The sequence below is a fragment of the Pezoporus occidentalis genome, unplaced genomic scaffold (genome assembly GCF_034315485.1).
Source record: "Pezoporus occidentalis ecotype Australia unplaced genomic scaffold, CSIRO_AGI_Poc_V1 ctg40, whole genome shotgun sequence".
Lineage (NCBI taxonomy): Eukaryota > Metazoa > Chordata > Aves > Psittaciformes > Psittacidae > Pezoporus > Pezoporus occidentalis.
Window position 1 is genome coordinate 5,172,417 of NW_026915725.1, and position 22,360 is coordinate 5,194,776.

At 41.9% G+C, this 22,360-nt stretch overlaps 1 protein-coding gene across 3 annotated transcripts in view; it reads left to right on the forward strand.

The window, feature by feature from the left end:
• RSU1 (Ras suppressor protein 1) overlaps positions 1–20,651 on the forward strand; it is a 107,726-nt gene extending 87,075 nt beyond the window's left edge. For all 3 annotated transcript variants that reach the window (XM_062633720.1, XM_062633717.1, XM_062633718.1), the window contains one exon: positions 20,180–20,651. In XM_062633720.1, the coding sequence (XP_062489704.1) occupies positions 20,180–20,282 (103 nt within the window). In that variant the 3' untranslated portion in view covers positions 20,283–20,651. The remainder of the gene's footprint in view (positions 1–20,179) is intronic.
• Positions 20,652–22,360: the final 1,709 nt, after the last annotated feature.

Genomic DNA, 22,360 nt, shown 5'->3' on the forward strand with positions numbered 1-22,360 from the left:
ATCTTCTTGTTTCTCCCAGGCCAGGATTAAATTCAATACAGAATGGGTGTAATAACATACGGTCACAGCCCAATTAAAAAAAAACAACAAACAGCAAGTAAGGAAGATGCGTCCTGGAAAAACCTGGATCAAAGTAGAGCCTTGCTAATTTGTCTTAGCCTCACTGTTTCTATTTTGGCTATCTGCAGCTGATCTTCAGTGCCTCTGCTTAGCAGGGAAAAGTTGCTCACAAGAACCAGAATTTTCAAGAGAAGGTCCCCAGTCTGCCTCCAGTCCACTTAAAGATACCCACACAGTGTGCTCCTGTTTTGACTTTGATTTTGGCTTTTACCTAATCCTGAGCGGGACCATGTTTGGGGCAGCCATGGGTTCATGCCATGGGGCGGTGGAACTGTGCCAGAGATGGGGGGACATTGGCAAGGAGTAAAACCTGGGGTTTAGAAACATTGCACAGGCAGAAGAGGCGATTCTTAAAACAGCTCAGATGAATGAGCGCAGAGCAAGCCCCAAGTCAGCTGGTGCTGTTTGCTGGATGATGGGCGTTGCCATAGTGACTGAGAAAGGGGGAACAGAGGAGTTTGAAGAGAATATGAGCTGGGGCTTCGGTAATGCTAGCTTAGCGTGTGACGTCTGCCAAAGACCCACCAGGGAGATGGGCAGTTATGTAGTATGACTGCATGAGAGCACCCAGGTCACCTGGCATCAAGTCATGGCTCAGATGTATAGGGAGGTGTGGTGGAAATACTCATTGTGCGTTCACATATGCAGGTTATCTGTTGACACACTTCCTAACAGGGTAATTGCTTCTTCATCTTCTGTTTCTGCAAATAGTGGGTTTAATTCTAACAGTGGCTGCTATGGGAATGATTGCCAGGTCCCAGGTGTCTTGAGAGCATCACCCTTTCCTCCCAGATGCTACGTGGGCTCTTCCACCCAGGATGCATATTTCTCTTGCAAATCAAAAAGCTATGAAGAGTAGCCATGGGCTGACCTTTTCCTTGTGCTTCAGCAGTAGTTTTGTGCTCTCTGTGGGTTTCTTTCTTGATTTGTGGAGACACCTGTGGTTGGTGCATGTTAGGGGAATAGACTCGGAAGGTGGGTTACCTGCATGAGTCTCTTCACTAGGGTACTGCATCTGCGCTGTTAGGACATAACATGTATCTTCCAAGCCAGATGCTGAGCAATACTTGCAGGCAGCTCACTGGACCTAGTGCTTGTCCCTTGAGACTGGGGATCGACCTGCTCTTTTCATGGAGCTGCAGATTTTCTCACAAAAGCATGAGACCAGCTTTTGAAGCCAGGTGACTTCTCTCTTAAAGCAGATAGCTTGAGCTGTGTTGTGCCTATACTTGACAGTAATTTGCTGTCCAGGATTTGCACTAAAAAACTCGTTTTTGCTTAAGAAATACTGTCTTCTTCTAAATACATCAAGCCTATCAAGTGGGTACAGTACTAAAGATGTCAAATGAATGAATCATGTGCAGGAAGGAGAGTCAGGACAGAGTATGTCTACAGTGTGGAATCAGGATCTAGACTAGGCTAAGAACTGCTCAAGGTCAAGATATATGACTGCTCTGATACAAAGTAAATAGCATTTTTAAAATTAATATCCTTGACATTGGCTATGTTAATACTTCCTTTTTTTAACATTTTTTTTTTTCATTAACAGAGGTAATGTGACTGAAAGATGGATGTGAAGTGACAAGCACCATATATGTTTAAACAGGGCAGGTCTGCTGCAGTCTCTGCTCATGGTGAATGTGCTTGGTCTTGGATTAATGGTACTGAAAAACATAGACTAAGAAGTTCTTACACATTGTTTGGGGGTTAGGCTTTTGCTTCATTCAAGAGTCCCCCATGTTCTTCTGTTCTGTACCGTAAGGGCTTCCTGATTTCACATGGTCTGCATGCTCATTCCTTCATTCCCTCTATGTTCCTTTTCTTTACTAAAGTGAGAGTTGCCTGTGCGTTTCTTACAATATACAAGTGTTGTACTCTTTTTCCCATGCCATGGCCAGTGATTTTTCCATACCTGAAGCTTTGTGTGTGTCTTCATCTCTCTTTGGTCCTCATAGCTCTTCCTTCCTCTCTTCTATCCTTTCCCTAGCTTGGTCTTCCTTCCTCTCCCTGGGACAATTTGTTCTGGATGTCAGCATTTCTAAACTGTACTGGGATCAAGTTCTGCAAGGATATGGAGGAAGGGGGTGATCATTAACACTGGCTCTTTTGTCACCAGGTCACAGATCTAGATGGGTAAAACAGCTGCATCTGCTAACTAACTGCAAGATGTCACAAGCCCTGTGCATATGAGTACCTTTTCCGTTGCATTTTCTTGTTCCCATAAAAATCTAATGCATCTTTGGCAAGAAACTGGGGATGACCATTATTCTCCCATTGTGCTTGTTCCTCACAGCTCTTTACATCAACTTTTCATGGGGCTGGGGAATTTGGGTGACAGTGGAGTTTCCTTCACAGCACGTATGCATGTACCTCTGTGTAGTTACACCTTTTGATTCATACAGTCTGATTTGTGTGGAGTTTTTAGTTACAAAAATGGATTGATCTAGTTTCTTTTCTTTACCTATTTCCTCTGGCTAGGGTTTATCATGCCTTCATCACATGAAATCTGGTAACCAGAAAGCTGTTTAGCCATGTTAACTTGCTGACATGAGGGAAAGCGTGCACCCCGAAAATAACCATTTTCTAACTACAGTGCTAGAAAGTGGTCTGAGCAAACCATACCATGAGCACTAGAAGAAGTGAAGTTAATGTACTTTTGGCTTTGGTTGTTGGTGCTTAGTTATGTTTATTTTGAATTGGCAGTGTTTTGGATTTGTGGGATTTGGTTTTCAGTTGTTTGGTTGGTTTTTTTTTATGAAGGGGCATATTTGTTTTTTCTTAGACAGGAAACTAATAAAATAGAAAAGGAGGAGTTTTAGAAATAGAAATAATAGACTGAACAGAAATATGAGTGGTTCTGGAATTTGTTTCTTTTAATTTTCAGTGTGAAGTATATCACAAAGACTTAGTTGGGAAATAGATGTAAAGCATTAGAAAAACAGTTAATTGAATGTAGTAGTATTCAACTTTTGAACTGGACATTTTTCATTAATGCGAAAATGTGTTATATATAGTTTGGTTTGAAGTTCAATCTTGATCCAGTTTACTTGGCTGTGATAAAAACTGCAGTCTGCTGAAGCCCCAGAGAAATTCATAGAGAGCAGTTGTTCACCATAGTATCATTTCTCAAAGATAAATTATGCAGCAGTAAAGACAAGTTCATAAACTTTATTGTATTGCTTTAGTAGCAGTGCTTTAGGTACTACCGGGAAGGCAAATTTAACACTTAAGGCCTTCCCCAAGGTTTATTAAACTTAGAAGTTGCCAGTGTAATTTGTTTTTTTCTCTTTCTAGGATATTTTTCTAAGCCCAGTAGTGGGAGGGGGGAGGAAAAGGATGGCCTTTTTTTCTTGATCTTTGGTTAATCTTTCGAGCTTCCTACTTACACTAACATGTAAAAGAATCATACTATAAGAAAAAAATTATACTCTTTTTATACTTGATTGACTCAAACACATGTAGCTTTTTATAGGCTGCCATTTTTCTTCAATAGCATGCATCTTTGTCATAGTTTAAAAACTATCTAGAAATAGTACAGTTACAGTTCTTAAAATTATGTGCAGCTATGAGCAATATGTACTATCCACATTTTCCATATGTTGAGACAATGTTCTAGTTTCATGTGTATAGTAAAAAATGATATCAGTGATAAGTAGTCAGTCGGGTGGAACTGTATTTTAATTGAATACTTAAAAAATCAGAATCAAAGTATTTACATTTGCTTTCAACAGAATTTTAGTACAAAATGTTCTTCTTACGTTACGTGGTAGCCCTGAAATATTAGATCTTTGTGGTTTTTGCAAACGGCTGTGATGCAGTATTGGCATCAGAGGATTTATGGCTGTTTGCCTTTAATTGATTCATTTGTTCTTACGAATTTCAGATCTTTAAGCAGCTATCACTTTCATTATTTATCTCTGGGTTTTATTTTAGGAAGAATGTAGGAATGTTGAGCTGTTGCTATTCTAGCCAATGTTTCAGTCTCTTCAGAGATTTGGTTCAAACTGCAACTTACAAGACTGAAAGACTTAAAGAAAGATAAGAGGCAGAGTTTATGTCTTCACTACCCATGAAGGTCTATTTTTTACCGCATAATAGATGTTCTCTTGTAAAATCCAATGCACTGATTTATTTATTTTTTTCCATAATATCTCTGGGTGAGTTGAGTCCTAGGAAACTGCATAGCTACATCATGGTAAATACAGCTTTGTCACTGTGAAGGTGTTAAAGAGAGGGAGCAAACAAAAGCTACTTCTCTTGCAGTAAAATTCTCATCTTGACAGTAAAGCATAGTCAGGCAGAGAGCTGATACCTAGCCTTTGAGCCATATTTTAGCTCCCACTGCCTTTAGCTAGGACCCAACAGGTGAGTATCAAGAATTCAAGCATGATCTCAAGAATGCAAGCACAGTTGTTCCCAGTGGGACCAGATGTTTCCCCTGTACTGAAGCAGCCATGTGGATCGCAAACCTCTTGAATCCCCATTCTCAGCCCTGTTTTCTAGAGCATGTGCTAATCAAATGGGTAAGCTGTCTGGAAACACCGATAGAAAGCAACTTGTCCACAGTGCAGTTGTTCACCTGGGGATGCATCTATTCTGTATCTGAACACATGCTCTGAAAATATCTGTTGGCCAGCTTAGAGCACTGAGCAGTGAGCTGATGGTACCTGAGTGCTTCAGTGAAAATACAGCACCATCTCACCAGTGGGTGCCAGAAAATATGTTACCTGAGACTGAAGGAAGCAAGCCATCTTCCCTGAAGGCCCTCACTTGGGCATCAAGCAGCCTTCTGACTTTGAGGACTCAAGTGTTTAATCTGTGTGAGCCCCTCTCTACTGATTCTGCTTATTTTGTTTGTCGGTAAACAGGAGAAAACAGCCAAAACCACAATATCACATTCTCCAGGGCCTGAGTATCTGCATACAACTGTTGTGTCTAGGCAAAGTTGGTATTTATAAGGGCTCTGGGGTGGTGAAGAAATGAGGCATCCCATGTGAGAGAGGAGATAGTTTAGACCTTGAAGAGGGATTGATTTGTGGTTATTATTGCTGCCTTTGATCTGCCAACAGGGATCTGAAACTAATCCACCAGAGCAGCACAAGTCTGATATATAGTGCCAGATGGAGATGCCAGAATAGGTTACTCCTGCTGTCTTTGATGCTCCCTTATCATGAAGTGATAAAATAGGTAGTACAAAGCAAAGCAAGCAAGGGTTAGGAGCCTGTGCACCTCAGGAATGCTGCTGGCTGTGCAAAGTGACTGCCAGTTGTTACAGCCACTGCAGGATCAATTTGCCACTCACAGCATCATCCTAACCCAATAAGAAGCTGAGGGACGCAGCCACACAGAGCAGTTTGTTGGTGTACAGAATTGAACATTGCTGGGTACTTCCATGCTAAATTGAGGGAGTAGAAAATGCAGACTCCCTGGATTTCAGAAGTAATCCTGTAAGCACAAATGGCCATAGAAGTGAAAAACAATGCTTTGTATAAGGACTTTTATTCACTGTGAGTGCATACCCCATCTATAAAGTGTATAAAAAATGGGTCTCATTTTAAAAGTTTGTGCTGTAAGCAGTGAATATGGTCCAGCTGCTGGTGGGATTTTTCCATTTCTGGTTTCATTTTGCTCTAGAAATTAGAGCAATTTGAGCTTAGTACAGCTATTAGTGCTCTATAGATCTCATGATTGTTTGAGTCAGCAAGTTCATTGCACAAGAAAAGCTTTATTTAGATGTTGGATCAATTGACAGTGAGTTGTCAATAAATGTAACTCCTAGACACTGTGCAATTGACAGGCTAATGAAGTGCTTTCTGAGTGACAGAGAGCTGTTGACATCTTTTGCCACTTTGCTTTTCCCACTACTGCATTTCTGATAGATGTGCTTCATGCCACAAGCCTGGGGAATACTAGGGCAGTTTTATAAGGAGAGGGCTGCCTGTTTGCTACCTTGTGTGCATAGCCTAGGATTTGGCAAAAACGTTAGTAGCCTGTGTGTTGAGGAACCACAAAGTAAGGAGGGTAGTCCAAGGACCATGTTTTCCCTCCCTGCCGTGTTTTCCAGCATATTTCTAGGAAGATGCAAAGCAGACTTCCTGCAGTTTTTTGTCCAACACTGCAACTTAGGGTTTGGCTCCTTGTTGCACTGTTTCTGCCTTCATTGCACGTAGACTGATTCAGTGCATGTGGTTTCAACTCCATTTTCCTTTTCCTCTTGCGAAGAAGCAGGTGGAACCACTGGTTTATTTTGCATCAGTCTTTTGCAAATGTTTAATGATGGGGTAAACTAGTTCTTGTCCTTTTATGAATAAGTTTGGTACTCGTTCCTCTAACTCATGAGCATACGTAAGCACCAGTGATTTAGAATTATTTAGGATGAGTGCTGCCTACCTACGGCAAAAAGATGTTCAGCAAAACCAGATCATATCAGTATGCATAATCCCACCTTCCTTGTAAGAGAAACTATTTTGGTTAATGCGTGCATTAAGAAGTTTACAGAGTGACTCATTGGCCCTAGCTATTACTAGCACTTGATTAGAAGGCATAATTTTCACTCCAGTGTTCATAGCCAGCCTAGATGTTCTTCATATATTGTTGCATAGTTTGGGGCTTGTGAGCTATACTGCAAGTGCAGTTTGCATGTTTGCTTGCATAGATAACAAGGGCCATGTGTAGATGATTTAAATAACAAAGAACATGCTGTTTGATTGACATCATAAAGCCATGTTTATTTTGGCAGTTTCCAAGATATGCCTCAGTTGTTAACACTAACTACAACACAGATTTCTATGGAACTTCTGTTGTCTGAAGTAGCAATCTTTGCACTTCTCAGGTCACTCTGTTCAGGAGAGAGCTAAAGAATTACAGGTGATTTCTAAGAAGACCATGATGAGAACTATCTCACAGGGTAGCCCATGCTGCATGGTGTGCACTACTGGATTTTCAGTTGTCAGGAACAGATTGTATGGCATTAAAGGCCAAACCTTGCACCCACTGAAATCAGAAGAAAAACTTGTACTGATTTTGTTGAAATCAAAATCAGGCTGTGACCCTATGTTTTCATTTCATCTTGATGGGCATCAGGGGAGAAGAAAGCCTTTCAAAAGGCTTTATGTTCTTCACACTGTGGGCCTTGAAAGACACGAAAAGCAGCTTGGGAGAAATCATGTGGATTGGATGACACCAAAACTTACTGATGTCAGCGTAACTGCTGTTTTCCACAGGGTGGTCAACTTCTTGCTTTGCAAGAGGGAAGGAAGCTAGTGTAAAACTCTGCAATGGAGCAGGGACAAGGATTCACATAGCAAGTGAGGCTTCTTGTCTCACCCAGCTCATCCAGCACTGGAATACAAATCTATGAAAAACACTGCTGTCAGGAAAGCATGAATGTATGTATATATATCAGTTTGTTTCTAGTAGACAAAAGGAAGTCCAACCATTCTCTCAAGAATGGAAAAATATTACGTGATTTTCCTGTTGTCTCAGAACCGCCTCCAACTTGAGGCAAGTTTGTTTTTCAGAACAAAGAAGAGGACAAGCTTGAAGAGAAATGGTAAATATTCAGAAATGTTAGTGTCTTGTGTTAACTTAGGAGCTGGTTCAGTTCGCTGATGGCTCAGTTTCAGCGTGGTGTGAGTAATGAAGAGCTGACTAGTGAGCCTAATTTGGTGTAATTCCCTCAGTACTCTTGAAGCATAACAAACCCAGAAAGACTGTAATGAAAAATAATAGAAAGGTAGCTAGGGGTTTAACTTATGATCTCTGCTCATTACAGTAAGCGATATTTTCATTGCAGTGTTACCATAAAGATTATTGGCTGCCATACAACATGGGTCCCTCCTGAAAAGAGTCTGGAACAGCTTTGCTGGCACTGTAAAAGCCATGGAAAACCACAACAGATTTGCTTAAAACCCAGTAATTGTTTGCCAAATATTAATAGTGCAATGCTTTGTTCAAAACTGGCTGGAAAATGGGGTGAAAGTCTGTATCATTTTATTACATGGTATCTGTGTGACCATCTTTGGTCTTCCACAGTAGATGTCATCCAGAGAGACCTCGACAGGCTCAAGAGGTGTGTCTGTGCAAACCTCATGAAGTTTATTCAGTAAGACCGCGTGCCAGGTCCTTCACCCAGTCAGGGCAGTCCCAGGCACAAACACAGGCTGCACAGAGAATGGATTAACAGCAGAGAAGAAGCAGGAGAAGAACTTGGGAGTGTTGTTTGATGAGAAGCTTGACATGGCCAGACAATGTGAGTTTACAGCCCAGAAAGCCAACCGTGTTCTGGGCTGCATCAGAAGGAGTGTGTCCAGCAGGTTGAGGGAGGTGATTTTTCACCTCTACTCTGCTCTCATGAGACCCCACCTGCAGTACTGCGTTCAGCTCTGGCACCCCCAACACAAGAAGGATGTGGATTTCTTGGAGTGAGGCCATAGAAAGGCCACAATGATCTGAGAGCTGAATTGGGCTTGTTCAGTCTGGAGAAGAGAAGGCTCCAGGGAGACCTTAGAGCAGCTCCCAGTGCCTAAAGGGGCTACAAAAAAATCCGGAGAGAGACTTTTTACAAGGGCTTTTTACAGGGATGAGGCAGACACAACTTCTCGGGGCAATCTGTGCCAGTGTCTCACCACCTTCACACTAAAGAACTTTTTTTCTAATATCTAATCTAAATCTCCCCTCTTTCAGTAAGTCCTGTGCCTCCTTTACACAGTGGTTCCCAGGTCTTCCACTGCCTTTCTTGCATTGATTCATGCAGGTGGGTTGTGCAGTGGGACCAGGGATTTAGTCCTTTGCCTTTGAGGGTCTCAGGAGTGAGGATTTAGGAGGACTAGGTTGAGTGCCTCACTGTGTCACTGTATCCCCTGTCACTGTTGGGTCTTTTTGTCTATTTAGAGGAGCTGTTAGGCAGCTGGCCCTGCAGCCAGTAGGGATGACAGAGGCAGACACCCTAGGAGAGGCATGTGAGCCAGCCCAGCAGAGCAGGGCAGCTATATAAACCCTGTGCCTGGAGAGCTGTGGTCCCCTGAATGTTCTTCCTCCTACTGCCAGTGAAATCGATCACCTCAGTGTGCAGCACAGCAGCCTCGGATTAACTCAGAGATTTCAGTTTTGCTTAAACAGAAAGAGAGAAAAAAAGAAGAAAAAAAAAGAAAAGATGCTCTGTGTATCAGTATTTCCCCAGAGCCCCTTCTATACATTTTACTGGTACACTTTGTCTAGTTACTGGAAAAGAAATACGTACCTGCCAGACGCAGAATAACTTAAAAGTTCCTTGGCTTGCACTTTGCTATTTTTACCCTGTGTTTTCAGTTTTTTAGTGATAATTAGGTGCACAGCAAAATGCATGTAGTAAATCAGTAACAAAGATTATGTAAGGGGATTTATCTGAGCAGCAAGCCCCTTAGTATAGTATTCAAAAAGGAAAATGAGCACTGTTTTACTTAATCCCAAAGGACTCCATGTAGACAACAACATTAAAGTAATATAGGAATGAAGAGGACTGTGTTTGGCTGGTGCCAGGAAGGTGTGTGTGCTGCATTGCCAATTATGTTTTCTGCACCATGTTCCCTGACTGTCCAGGGTTAGTTTGAGAGCTAGCAAGTGGCCCTGAATATGGTCCCAGCAACATGGCTTGGTGAAATGGAGCAAACTGTTGATTTACCTACTGCATGCTCACAGAATTACGAATACGTAAAGATGAAGTTTGTGGTGATACAGATGACTTCAGTAAACAGAATATGCTTCTTTCTCACTTAAATATTCCTTCTCCTTCTTGCTGGTACATTTTTCTTTGAAGCCACCTGTGCTGGCTTCTGCCAAAGAAGCTGAGTCTGCTCATACAGATTTTGTGGCTCTTTATTACTTCTGATTCATTAGGTGGAGGATGTCATGTCTTCTGGTGAATACCTCAGCCCTCGGGGTTACAGCTGGTGCCTGTATCTGGACTAAAATGTTTTTTTTCTGCTCATATGTAAGTGGGAAAGCACTATTCTGTCTGTGAAAAGAAAGCGAGGGGAAAAATATCCCACTTCAGTCTGTGGGAATTGTTAGTTGTGAGGACTTCAGCTTCTGGCCTGTGGAGTTTCTCCATGCCTGGGGTGGGTGCACAGACTGGTCTGCACGTGTAGGCTGAACCACTCACCAGTCCATTTTAAATGGAACATGAGAAGGCAGATCAGCCCTCCTGGATGTGCTTGAAGATGCAAATCCCATGTGAGAAATTCTTCATAACTGAGATAGTCTGATAGGACTATCCAGGTGCAGGAACAATTCATTCCCTCCCTGGTCCTCTCAGGCTGCAGTCTCGTTATACTGGGCTAGGTGGGAGTTCTTGTCAGTGTAATAGATTCTGTAGATGAAATCTTGATTTGTGTTTGTTTTTAAAGAAGCCCTTATGACAGTCCCATGGGGGTCCCCCTTGTGTGTTTCTCTGGCTTTGTAGCGCAGCTGAGATTTTCAGTGCTGGGCTCCCTGGGTATTGGGTAGGTCTGACTTTCAGAAAGCAGATGTTGGTATTCCATGCACTTTCAAAATCCTCTCTGTCAAAAGCCACATTTCTTGTAAGGTCTTTCAAGTGGGGTGTGTGAAGTCATTAGCCAGTTTTGCAGACCTTGGCCTATACATTTTCCTCTAAAGAAGACTTTGTTTTTTGCTAGGTTTCTATGAGCTTCCAGCTGTGCTGCCCTAACAAGCTTCACATTTAAAGTACTTGCTTCAAAAGGTTGCTAGCCTCAGAGAATATGAGGAGAAGGCTTTTTTTTATTACTGTATATTAATTAAAGGAATGCCTAACACCTACTTGAATTCCTGTCTGGAAAAAAAAAAAAAAAAAAAGAAAGAAATGAGTTCTCCTTAACTTGTAAGATGGTGAGTTCCAAGAAGCAGGGATTAAATTAACCACTTTTAAGAGTGGATGTGTCTGGCAGGATTAAAATTATCCAGCAATTGTTGTAAATCAGTTACCTCAACTCAGATCTTCCCACACAGACATGTCTCCCCCAGGGTGTCTCCTTGTACATCCTATTGGATGGTATTTCTTTTTTACAACTGCTGTGTTTGGGCGGTTGAGTCGTGATGGCAGGACTGATGATGCTATTGTGAGGAGCATCACAAGGAGCTCCTGAGCTTAGGCCAGAGGTCCATCTGGTCAGGGTCCATCTCTGACAGTTACCTGTAGGGAAAGAGGGTAGGAAGAATGGCCCATAGAGGTTGAGTCTTTCTCTTCTTCCGGTGGCACAGCAGATGTAAAGGGAGGGATCTGGTGGAAGGGAACCCCGTGGCGAATTGAATGGTGAAGTGGCCATTGGGAAGCATACGGGCTGGGTGGGCTATTTTGGAGGATGCATGTTCTACAGAGTCGCTGAGACAGTGAGCTCCAGGACAGTTTTGGCAGAAAACTTTCTTTTGCTTACTGGCATTTGAAGTGTTTTTAGGCAGGAATTTGCAGTATGTCAGCATTGGACTGTATGACTCAGCAGTCTGTAATGTAAGGTAGCTAACAGCTTGTGCAAAGTGGGAACAGAAAGGGAGTGGTTGCTTTGGGTGGACTTCATCTAGCATTTTAAAACATCTAAACATGAGTGTCTGCATGTCAGCCATCTGCCCACTGTCTACTGTAGTTGGTGAAAATCTGTAAGAGAGTATAGCCATTAACCATCTCACAGCAGATTGTATTGCTTGTACTGGGTCACTCAAAAAGCTGTCTACACTGCTATCTTCTTTGCTATCTCTTTGCCTCTCGACACTGGCAATAGTAGTACAGAAAGGTGGCTTCTTTACAAGGATGATTGTGTCTAACTCAGATCCTGTTCTCCCAACAGAAAAATGTTGTGCGAAGCTACCTACTTAGGAAATCTCTGTGAACTGATGAAGTATTTTGAAGCAGCCCTTGGTGGTTTGGGTACAGTAAATCAGTGAGCATTCTGAATTTTAACTGAATGTCTTCTGGTGGACTTGTCTCTCCTACGAAATCCTGTTGAACACTTCATTATCAGGAAGGATTTCCTCAGTTTTAATATCTGCTGACAAAGGGAGGCAACGGTTTCTGTGCCGGTTTTAGGGAATGATCTCTTTAAAGATTAGTTTTGCTTTATTCTGTGTAATCCTTTAGAGTCTGGGAAACCTGTTAGCTCATTATCTGGTCACTGTTTACCACTACAGTATATTCTATAACACCATAGTATTTGACTTTTAAGAAACTTTTAAGCCAATCTCCACTGACTGCAACATGGGCTTGGATACCTAGCTCTCCACCTGTAGCGAATCCTCTCCGTCTCATCTAATTCGGGCTCCAAAAAATGAAATTACCTACAAAAAAAGAGTTAAGCCAAGATGGGAAGAGGTGATCAGTTCCCCTGTGGTGTGCCTCTGGAGGTGAAAGCACTTGAGGCGGATTAGGGATTTCTGGTAATGCAGAAACTCTCTTTGAAAGGTGAAGTGCAGGACTTAGTGGTTTAGGGAGGGTGATGGCAGGACAAACGCTTCAGGAACTTTGGGTTATGAACGTTATCGGGGCAGGTGGAGGAAACAGAAAAACATGGTTTGTTATGCTTCGAATTGTCTTGGGGGTGGGCTCTGGGATGTGGAGATCTGGGGCAGTCTGAAGTATTAGGCATACCAGAGTGTGGGTGGGCAATAGAGGAAGACAAACTGTTGCAGACCTAAAAATACTGGAGCCGTTTCACAACGCATGAAGAGCTGCAGGTTTAGTAGCCCAGAAGCTCTTGCAGCGAGGCAGGCACGCAGCACCACCAGCGCCTGGCCCCTTCAACCAGCCAGCATTGCCTCCAGTTCAGAGCATGAGGGGTGAGCTGCTGCATGAACAGGTGACAGGTCAAAGCTGAGTTTCCTGAAGAAACTTGCAGAGAGCTTCAGATGATAAACGTCTCTGACACTGCTGCCATCTGCTCTCAGCGCACTTGCAAACAAGGGGCAAAAAATTAGCTGAATAGAATGAGTCACTCGTGTCTGTTCTTCTTTATTAAGATCCTAAAACTGCAGCTTGCCATCCGAGTGTGCAAAGAAATCACATACTCATCTCACTTAATCTAAATCATCTTACTTATGCCACAGAGATTTAAAAAAAAAAAGTTATTGGTAAATACCAAGATGATATGATACTTGCAAAATAATTTGAACCACCACTATTTTCTTTCACTGGTATATTACTGATAAATTCAGTCCTACTCTCTGTCCCCTTCCTGGGACATGATGTGGTTTGAAGAGGTGACATGTTAGAGCTCCCTCAGGAAGAAAGGCCAGTCTCAGTCACTCAGAGGGGATACCAGAGCTGCAATAATCTATGCAAAAACTACCAGGGCAAAAGTATCTTGCAGTAAGTGCTTGAGAATTGTGACTGATCCAGGCTAGCCAGCGCATGTCAGTCTTGCAGGCACTTCTTTCAGTTTTGCCTCTGTAGTGGTACCTCCACAGATTCAGCCTTTCCCCTCTCCTGCTTCAGCAGCTGGTACTGGGAGACAGTCCTGTTGAGATCAGTGTAAATGCCCACATCTGAAACCTGTGTCTGAGCATTAAATACACACCTGAACCTGAGCTCAAGCTTTTGGAAGAGCAGCAGCACTGGAATGCTTCACCTTTGTTTCTTGGATTACAGTACATACTTGGAGGTAGCATCTCTCCAGGATCATATTTAACTGTGTGTCCTTTTCATGCTGCATATGCACCCTGTAGGGCTATTACAGATGTAAAGTGAGAGCAGTGTCTTTTTTGTGGTTCATTCTTGAAATCCTCTTTCAAAATGCTTAATCTCAAGAAAATCAATGTGTTCATCAAATGCTTCAGTTCACTAGCTTACACAAGCTCACTCTTTTCATCTCTGGGACATGTAGCCTTCAGCTAGCAAGTGTTTTGTTGTACAAGAGAAAGATTGTAAGAGAGAAAAATTGGAGGCAATTGTGCTGAGGGTGGTTTTTGAAAGTGGCGCTTTTGAACTTTATTAATTCTAACTACAGCTCTCTTTTTGAATTCAAGATTCTGGTAGGAAGACTGTATGCTTTCAAGTTACAAGGTTCCATGCCTGATCTTATGCTGTAAATTGCAACATTTAGCAATTTGTAGTTTAATTTAGAAGGATCACCTACTTTCCTAAATGCTTAAGTAATGTGGCAGGCTGTGGTTATTGATTCTCTCTGAATTTATTACAAGAAAGCTGTATTCACTCTTTCCTCTTGGGAATGCCCCTTCTGAACTGCATGCTTGCAAGTGACAGCTTAGACCCCTGATACATAACCAAAGACCTTGCCTAATATCCTTGCAACTGCTTGGGGAATTTTTATTAAGTAAAAGCATCATTAAAGTAGACAGAATGATGAAGTTTAATGAGCATCTTTCTCACTTGATGTTGTTAGTTTTGCTGCAGCAGCCATAGTGCTCTCATTTGTTACTTCCAGTGGGGCAAATAGCGAATACAGGGAGATTTTGTCTGCATTTATATTTGCATACAAAGAAACATTTATGTTCATGAGAGATACTTGCTTTGAAAAATACATACAAGGAAAGAAGGCAGCTGGTAATCTCTATGAGAGGGCTTTCTGCATTTTCAGTCTTGCATTTAATCTCCCCTTTCATTTTAACATGATGAGAAGGCTGCATGCAATACTGTAGCTGTTAAGCCTACAGAGGTTCAGCAGTTTGTGAGCTGTGGCTATAATAACTAGCTTCTGACTGTTGCTGCAAAATGCAAATGTCTCAAGTATTTATTTGCACTGCAGATTTTTATTCTTCAGCTGAGGTTTTGGTCCACAAGCTATTTGTGGTGACCAGCCCCATGAACAGGTGATGTTCCAAAATATCAAATGTGAAGGTGTTCCCATTAATGTATTATCAGCACTTTTATCTCACAAATCTGCCTTGAAACAGAAGCCACAATCTACCTCAATATTCCTTTGTCTGTTTATGGAGACCATCTGCCTTCACTAAGGGTCTACTCATACAAACAGGTACGTCAAAGTGCCATCTCCTCGTACATTGCCATCCATCAGCTGAGCTGTGTATCTTCTGCATGCAGGTCTTAACCTGACCTCCGCTGCTGAAGCCAGCGTGCAAGTGTCTCTGCCTTACATGTTTGACTCGCAGTGATGCAGAGCAAGAACGTGTACACAGTTAGTACAGCTTGGCTGACAGACGGTGACATGCAAGTTATGGTGTCTGTGTCCTTCCAGTAGGTATCAAAATCATTAAGGACTGTATATGTAAATTCCACATCTATTACAGCCAAAGGGTTGTAGATTCTCATGTAATTCAGGTAGTTGCTTCTCCATGTGGACCAGCTCCATTAGTTTTTTTTCTTTACGCTTTTTTTCCCAGGTTTTTTTTTACCCTTGGGAGCTATAAAAGTGGTGCCTGTTGTTGTACCAGAAGTTCATTGAAAATTGTGAATTCAATTTTCCCTAAAGTAACAGAAGGCAAATTCTGTCCCAGTGGCATTATCACAGTCATTATTGTATTTAAATGTTGTTGTGACACCATATGTCTCCTCGTATTTGATGTGTGCAAACACAAGAGAGAGTTCCTGTCTGTGAAGGCTTGTATAGTCTAAATACGTCTGATCCTTGCTCTTTGTGTAGCAGACTACTGTGATAGACTATAAAGCACTTATCTTCAGTTGAGATGGCAATGTGCAGCTGAAACTTCCTTGAAATTTTGCCAGAGAAACCTAAGTAGGGATATTTGATTTGCTTGTTTCAAACCAAATAATTATTTTTCTGGAGGAAATTTAAGCGCACATTCCGATAGAAGTGGTTGGACACAAGAATAACTAAAAACAATGTAAAAGTGCTGCAGATGTCTGCAACTCATGCACATCTACTGCTACTAACATAGTATTTTCATGGGGTGGAGGTAGTTCCTGGAGTACCAATAGCACTAAGTACCATAAGGAGCAAGTATCAAGGGAAAACTGCTACCAAAAACACGTACAGGTCAGTTGGGATTTTTACTGCTTAATGCATGCAGTGGCCACTGGACCTCATTTCGCAGTCAAAAGGTGTTGCCCAAGGAGACTTCCTCAGAACTCACTGAAGTTCATTGAAAATGTCAATATTCAGTTTCTGCACTTCAAACGCACCCGTGTAGTCAGACTTCTCACCACACCCTTTTACTTCAGGAGATGTTCACTAATCTGAGCGCAGAATGAATGCCAGAAGTGCCATCTGAGAGGGAAAGTCAGATTAAGTTTCCAAAGCAAAAAAGTGGAGCCTAAGCCAACATGAGCAAAAAAACGTATGTAACACCTAAAAGCCACTAAAGCTCTTACAGTCCTCTGGGTTGGCACTAACAGGGCAAAGGAGCTGTGGGGCAGCAGGAGGTGGGAGACAGGACAGTGACAGGGGCCTTCCTTTCCCATCTGCGAAGACTTCTTGTGCTCAGATACAGTGGATCAGTAGATTCTCTGTTAATTCAGTGCTTAAAGTCCCAAATGGGATCTTTCTTATTGCATGAAAAAAAAACCCTCATGTTCTATTCCAACATAGCATTATTTCTCTAGAGCCAAAAAACAACTTGAATGTTAATTTAGTATTTAACTGTTGGTGCTCACAGATTTGAGCATGCATTTCCACTTCTCTGTTGCTGACTTCTCAGAGTTAGAAAATTATTGCCGACAGTGGTTGAAATGCTGTACTGCATATCAGTGAGAACAAGGCTGACTTTTTCTACCTTGGATCAGTTTCTGATGGGACAGCCATCTTGAATGACACTTCTGTGCTCTTCCACAGTGTCCTGGGTTCAGCTGTAACAGTTATTTTTCTCCTCCCGAGTACCTGGTGCAGTGCTGTGTTTTGGCTTTACTCTGCAAACAATGCTGAAAACACCAGTGTTTTAGTTGTTGCTAAGTAATGTTTGCCCTGATCAAGGACTTTTCAGTCTCGTGCTCTGCCAGTGAGGAGACGCACAAGAAACCAAGAGGAAGCAGAGACAGGACACCTTACCCAAACTAGCCAAAGGGGAATTCCATACCACAGTACGTCATGCCCAGTATATAAATGGGGGGGAGTTACCTGGAAGGCCCAGATCACTGCTCGGGTCAGGCTGGGTATCAGTCGTGGGTGGTTAGCGATTGTATTGTGCATCACTGCTGTTTATTGTTTCTTTTTTCGTTTCCCTTTTTAGTGTTGTATTCTCTCCCCTTGTTATTTCCCTTGTCATTATTAGTAGTAGCAGGAATAGTAGTTTTATATTATACTTCAGTTATTGGACTGTGCTTATCTCAACCTGGGAGATTTACATTCTTTCGATTCTCCTCCCCATCCAGCCTAAAGCGAGGAAAATGGCAAGGGGCTGAGCAAATGGCTGCATGGTCCTGAGTTACTTACTGGCTGAACTTGAGCCACAACACACAGTGATAGTATTTCCTGATATTAAAACATCTCCTTCCATATCTTCCCTCCTTCAACTTGCTTAATGCCATCCAAAGCAGGACAGTTATTTAGGGTGGATATTTGATTACTATGCATACTGTGTACTTGGATAATATATAGCCTTGTGCTGTTGGGGCTGTATCTCTTATGGATAGAAAAATATGCATACTGTAGCTAACACTAAGCATGCAGTTATTGCGGAGAGTCAGGGATATCTGTATTCATCAGAAAATGGTATCTGATCCCTTGCTGACAGTAGGTGATGGCACACATAAATTTATAGTAAGGTGAAGTAATGTCGCAGTTTACAGTTTTTCCTTGAGGAAGTCTGTTCTGGATACAGTGTACCTTGACAGGAGCCTGCTTAGCAGCATGATGTAAAACTGCAGCTGCTTGAGGAGGTGAAAGCGTGGGATGCCTCTTCAACCATCCTACAAGAAGCTCTAATCCCATTCTGCAGTCCAGTAGCTCCAGGGTTGAGGTATCTTCCAGATACAGCAAAATAAATCTCAGAGCCATTGGTAGCTTTTTAACCTCCTCACACAGAATAAAATAGAATAAAATGAGAATAAGAATAAAATAGGATTATAATAACATGAGACTATAATATAATAGATATAATACAAATATGAATTGAATGTTTCAGGAAGGGATCTACAGTGATCATCTTGTCCAACCACTTGACCAATTCAGGGCTGACCAAGTTAAAGCATGTTGTTAAGGGATTGTACAAATGGCTCTCAAACACTGACAGGCCTGGGGCATTGACCACCTCTGTAGGGAGCCTGTTCCAGTGTTTGACCACCTTCTCAGTAAAGAAATGCTTCCTAGTGCTCAGTGTAAACCTCCCTGGTGTAGCTTCGAACCATTCCCACGTGTCCTATCACTGGATGTCACCGAGAAGAGCTCAGCACCTCCCTCTCCTCATCCCCTCCTCAGGAAGCTGTAGAAAGCAATGTATGTCTTAACTAAAATCTCTCTGTATCTGACATAAAGAGCCCCTGTATGGCCATGCCTTATAGCACAGTAATTCAAGAGTATTTCTATCTGTTTGGAACCTTGTTCAGTGTCTCTTACATACAGTTGACTGCATAGTCCTCCAGGCCTTGTAGAAGAGGGAGGGCACATCCCCTCCTGAAATTAGTTTCAGCCTGCAAAGCACAAGAAGTCATTGTAAAAAGAGTCGCTTTATCTCCAAGATACCTGCTGAGGGTGATACCCACTATAGAAATGTATGTCAGGTCATGCTTTCTGGCTAAGCAACAGCATATCATGAATAACTACGTCTGTCCCAGCGTGACTGAGGAAAAGTAGCAGAAGAATCTGTACATGGTCCTAGTTTGCAGCAAGGGGCTGGACAAACATGCAAGCTACGTACACGGACTCTGGTGGGAGACAGTGCATGTGAAGGTGTGTGATGGACCAGTGCAGCTTGCCTATAACAGCTGGGACCTTCTACATGCCCCAGACACATGAAAATGTGGGTCCCAGCTTCTGTGGCAAGAGTGCTGACAGTTGCCCATCCAGATTTTGGCACATCAAAAGGCAGTTCTAGGAAGAGTCTGAGTTTCTCAACCCCAAGCCCCTGATCTGTCCTGATCCTTGACAAAGTCCCCCAAAAGGTAGAGGTGCAGCGACACAAGGAAGCCTGTTGTGGGAACTGGTGCCATTATCATCTTCGGCAGCAGAATTCCAATCAAATGTTTAAAGTTGTGTCCAACTCTGCTGGCAACAGCCTAGTACACTTCTGGTCAATATCCACCCTAGATAGGGGTAGACATTCACCAGCATCAGGCTGAAGCATTAGCAGGGGGACACCTTTCAGAGGAGTTTGAGTATCGGTGTCAACATTGACAGTGTTTATACAGCTGAATGAGTAGAAGCAAAGCTTGTCTCTGTTCCCTTTTAGATACAGTGACACCCCCACGAAGTATGTCTTCAAAAAGCACTTTATGTCAATAAGGGAAGTTAAGTTTGAGCTGTGTTTATTTTGGGTAGGTTTTTAATTTAGTTTAATCAGGATTACTCATAAATTGTCTATTAATTACTATGTGATATTTAGCAAGATCCTTTCAGCCATGTAGTCTACTTAGCTTCTCTGTGAATGCTAGCCATCTTAATTGTAGGATACTTTGTCAACATTTAATCAGTGGTACTTACTAATGTGGCATTGATGTGTTGGTAGCTGTCCCAGTACTATCAATCATGTGAGAGCAGCAAAGGCAGCTGTGACACCATTGCTCTCTGTCACATTATCAAGCCCTTGGGTTTTCTGGTTAGGGATGATGCTCACTTTGCTCTAAGCAGGCACTCTATCTCTCCAGTTCAACCCAATTTTTGTCATTGTCGGCTTGAATACACATCCTTGCAGCCTTCTGAGCCTTAATCCCATAACTGCAGAATAAAGGTTGCTAGTTTCTGAAGGCAAAACTGATTGCTCCTTCACTGCTCCAAAGGCCTGCTCTTCCCAAAGTTGCCCTCCTGATAAGTCACAAAAGCCCTAACATTATTGGTTGCGTCATCAGATCTAATAGAAAATTCAGTGTTGAGACAAAATAAGTATACTTACTTTCCTTTTTTTTTTTTAATTTCTAGTTACTAGATGCATTGTTTAACATGCTGCAGAGCAAAAACTAGTGTTTAATGGTTGTATCACAAATATTCTTTGTCTCATTTCCTTACAGTCTTTATGGTAGACACATGCAGGCGAATCCTGAACCTCCAAAGAAGAACAATGACAAGTCAAAGAAGATCAGCCGTAAGCCTCTGGCAGCCAAGAACAAATAAGTCTCTGGCTTCTGCCTCTGTTTTTATGTCTTTTACATTGCTTTTGCATGTGCCTGTAATATGTTCCTATGCATCTCCCGTTACTCATAAGAAAGCAGACAGTAGCAGTAAAAGCAATTTACTATGTATACTTCTTTAGAAGATACTGCTGAACACAAAATTAAATATTCCTCTAATTATGGTCACATTTATGTAGCCATTTAATATATCACTGTCAAACGCATTTTAGCTTTTCTATTTATATGTATATTAATGTCCTCTCTTCACATGTATCACGTCCTGTTAATATCAGGGGGTTTGCACCTATATTATACAATATTGAATTTCATATAATATTCCAAGTGATTTTAATAAAGGTCTTTCTTTGTATTGTGTTTCAATTTCTTTGGTCGGACTTATGAATAGTGAATTTCTTGAGGAACGGGTATGTCCAGTTTCCTGCAGTGTGTTAATTTCTTGTGTAGGAATATGTTAGCATTTTATCAGATACAAATTAGTCAAAATGTAAAGCATTCTGTTCCAGGAGTAAAAAAATTTAAGAGGTTTGTATTTCTTTTTTGCATTGCTATGTTCTGCTTTTTTGTCTTGAAGGTTATTTTGAAATCAAGGAGTAGGGGAAGGTAGAGAGGAAAGGAAAAAAAATGTCTTTGTAAAGAGCTGTCAATTGCCAGCCCCAATTTGAGTAAAGAGAACTTTGTCATTTGACAAAAATGGTATTTCTGCCAGTTTTTTTAAGGGTTGGGGGTTTTTTTGTTAGACAGAAAACCCAAATAATGTATTTAATCTGTGCTGAAAGTGCCTGTATTGAAGAGCTGTTCCAAATGGCTTTTGAAAATGCCACAGGTTCTATATTTATCTGTACAAAGCCAGCACCATAACTAAGCTCAGAAGCCACAAATTGTTTAACATCTCAAATAGCTTCAGGTCTTAACTGACGGGGAAGAAAACCCTAAAATCTACAGACAGTGATTTCCAAACAGTTTTAGTCGTAGCAGAGGAGAAGCTAACCAGGAAACTCAAGGAACAAGAACAGTTATTCATACCTAGATTGCTCGTGCCAGGACCTTCCTGCCCTTGATTTCCAATTTTATGAATTTCATGCCTGAGCAACCCATCACCGAGTTTCGGCTGCCATCCGGACAGCAAGCCAGGAAATACACCCAGACTGCCAAAACAGGCCCGTGGTGTTCAGTGAGAGAAGAAAAGGTTTAAAATATCTCATGCTAGAAATTATATTTTCTAAAAAAGCCATTTTGTGTCTCAAGTCTCTGTTATCAGCTCCAGCCTCTTGATCGCATTTAAGATTACCCCAGCATTTAAGTAATACATGACTGCCTTAGTCTGGGAATAAATGTATTGACATATATTTTGCAACAGATTTTTTAAATTGGCAAGCAGGAAGTTGGCATCAAGCTTTAGACACATTTTAAGTGGTCTTTGGTACTTGAGAAGAATGAGGCAGTCTTGATAGGCAGATGGAAATAAGTAAAAATGGTAGACTTGTCAGAAACAGTCAGTTCTATCTGTCACAAGCTCTGCAGAGGATTTTCCAGACCTCCTAAATTATCTGTCTAGGGGAACAGGTCCAACTGAAACAGGCCCTTGAAGGCACTAGGTTGGGTACATGTTAAGAATTCGCAACAAAAACTGGCCCCTGGCTGGAATGCACACAATTAAATCTAGTGCTGGCATTAACACGTGAGGGTACCTAATGACAGTAATAATCGTGCTTCAAAAAGCCCTGAAGAAATGCCAGTGAAATGTCAGAGGATCCCCAGACTACCATTGCAGATTCCTTTTTGGAACAAAATAAATAGCAAGGGCACATCTATTGGGAAGAGGCTCTAGATCCTTCCCCCAGTATCCTCTGCTGGCACTGAATGCTATGGGGTGGCAGTGCCCACAGGGCTGACCTGCTGCTCTTCTGACAGATTCTGGCAGCTGTGGATAGACCCCTAATTTCAGGCTTGAAGATGTTTTACATATGCTGGCTTCCAGCTAAACTGGATTCACCGCTCCTCTGAAATCTCCCTGGGTACCCTTGGACATGTTTTTCTGTGAGCAGTATGGCTCTCCTT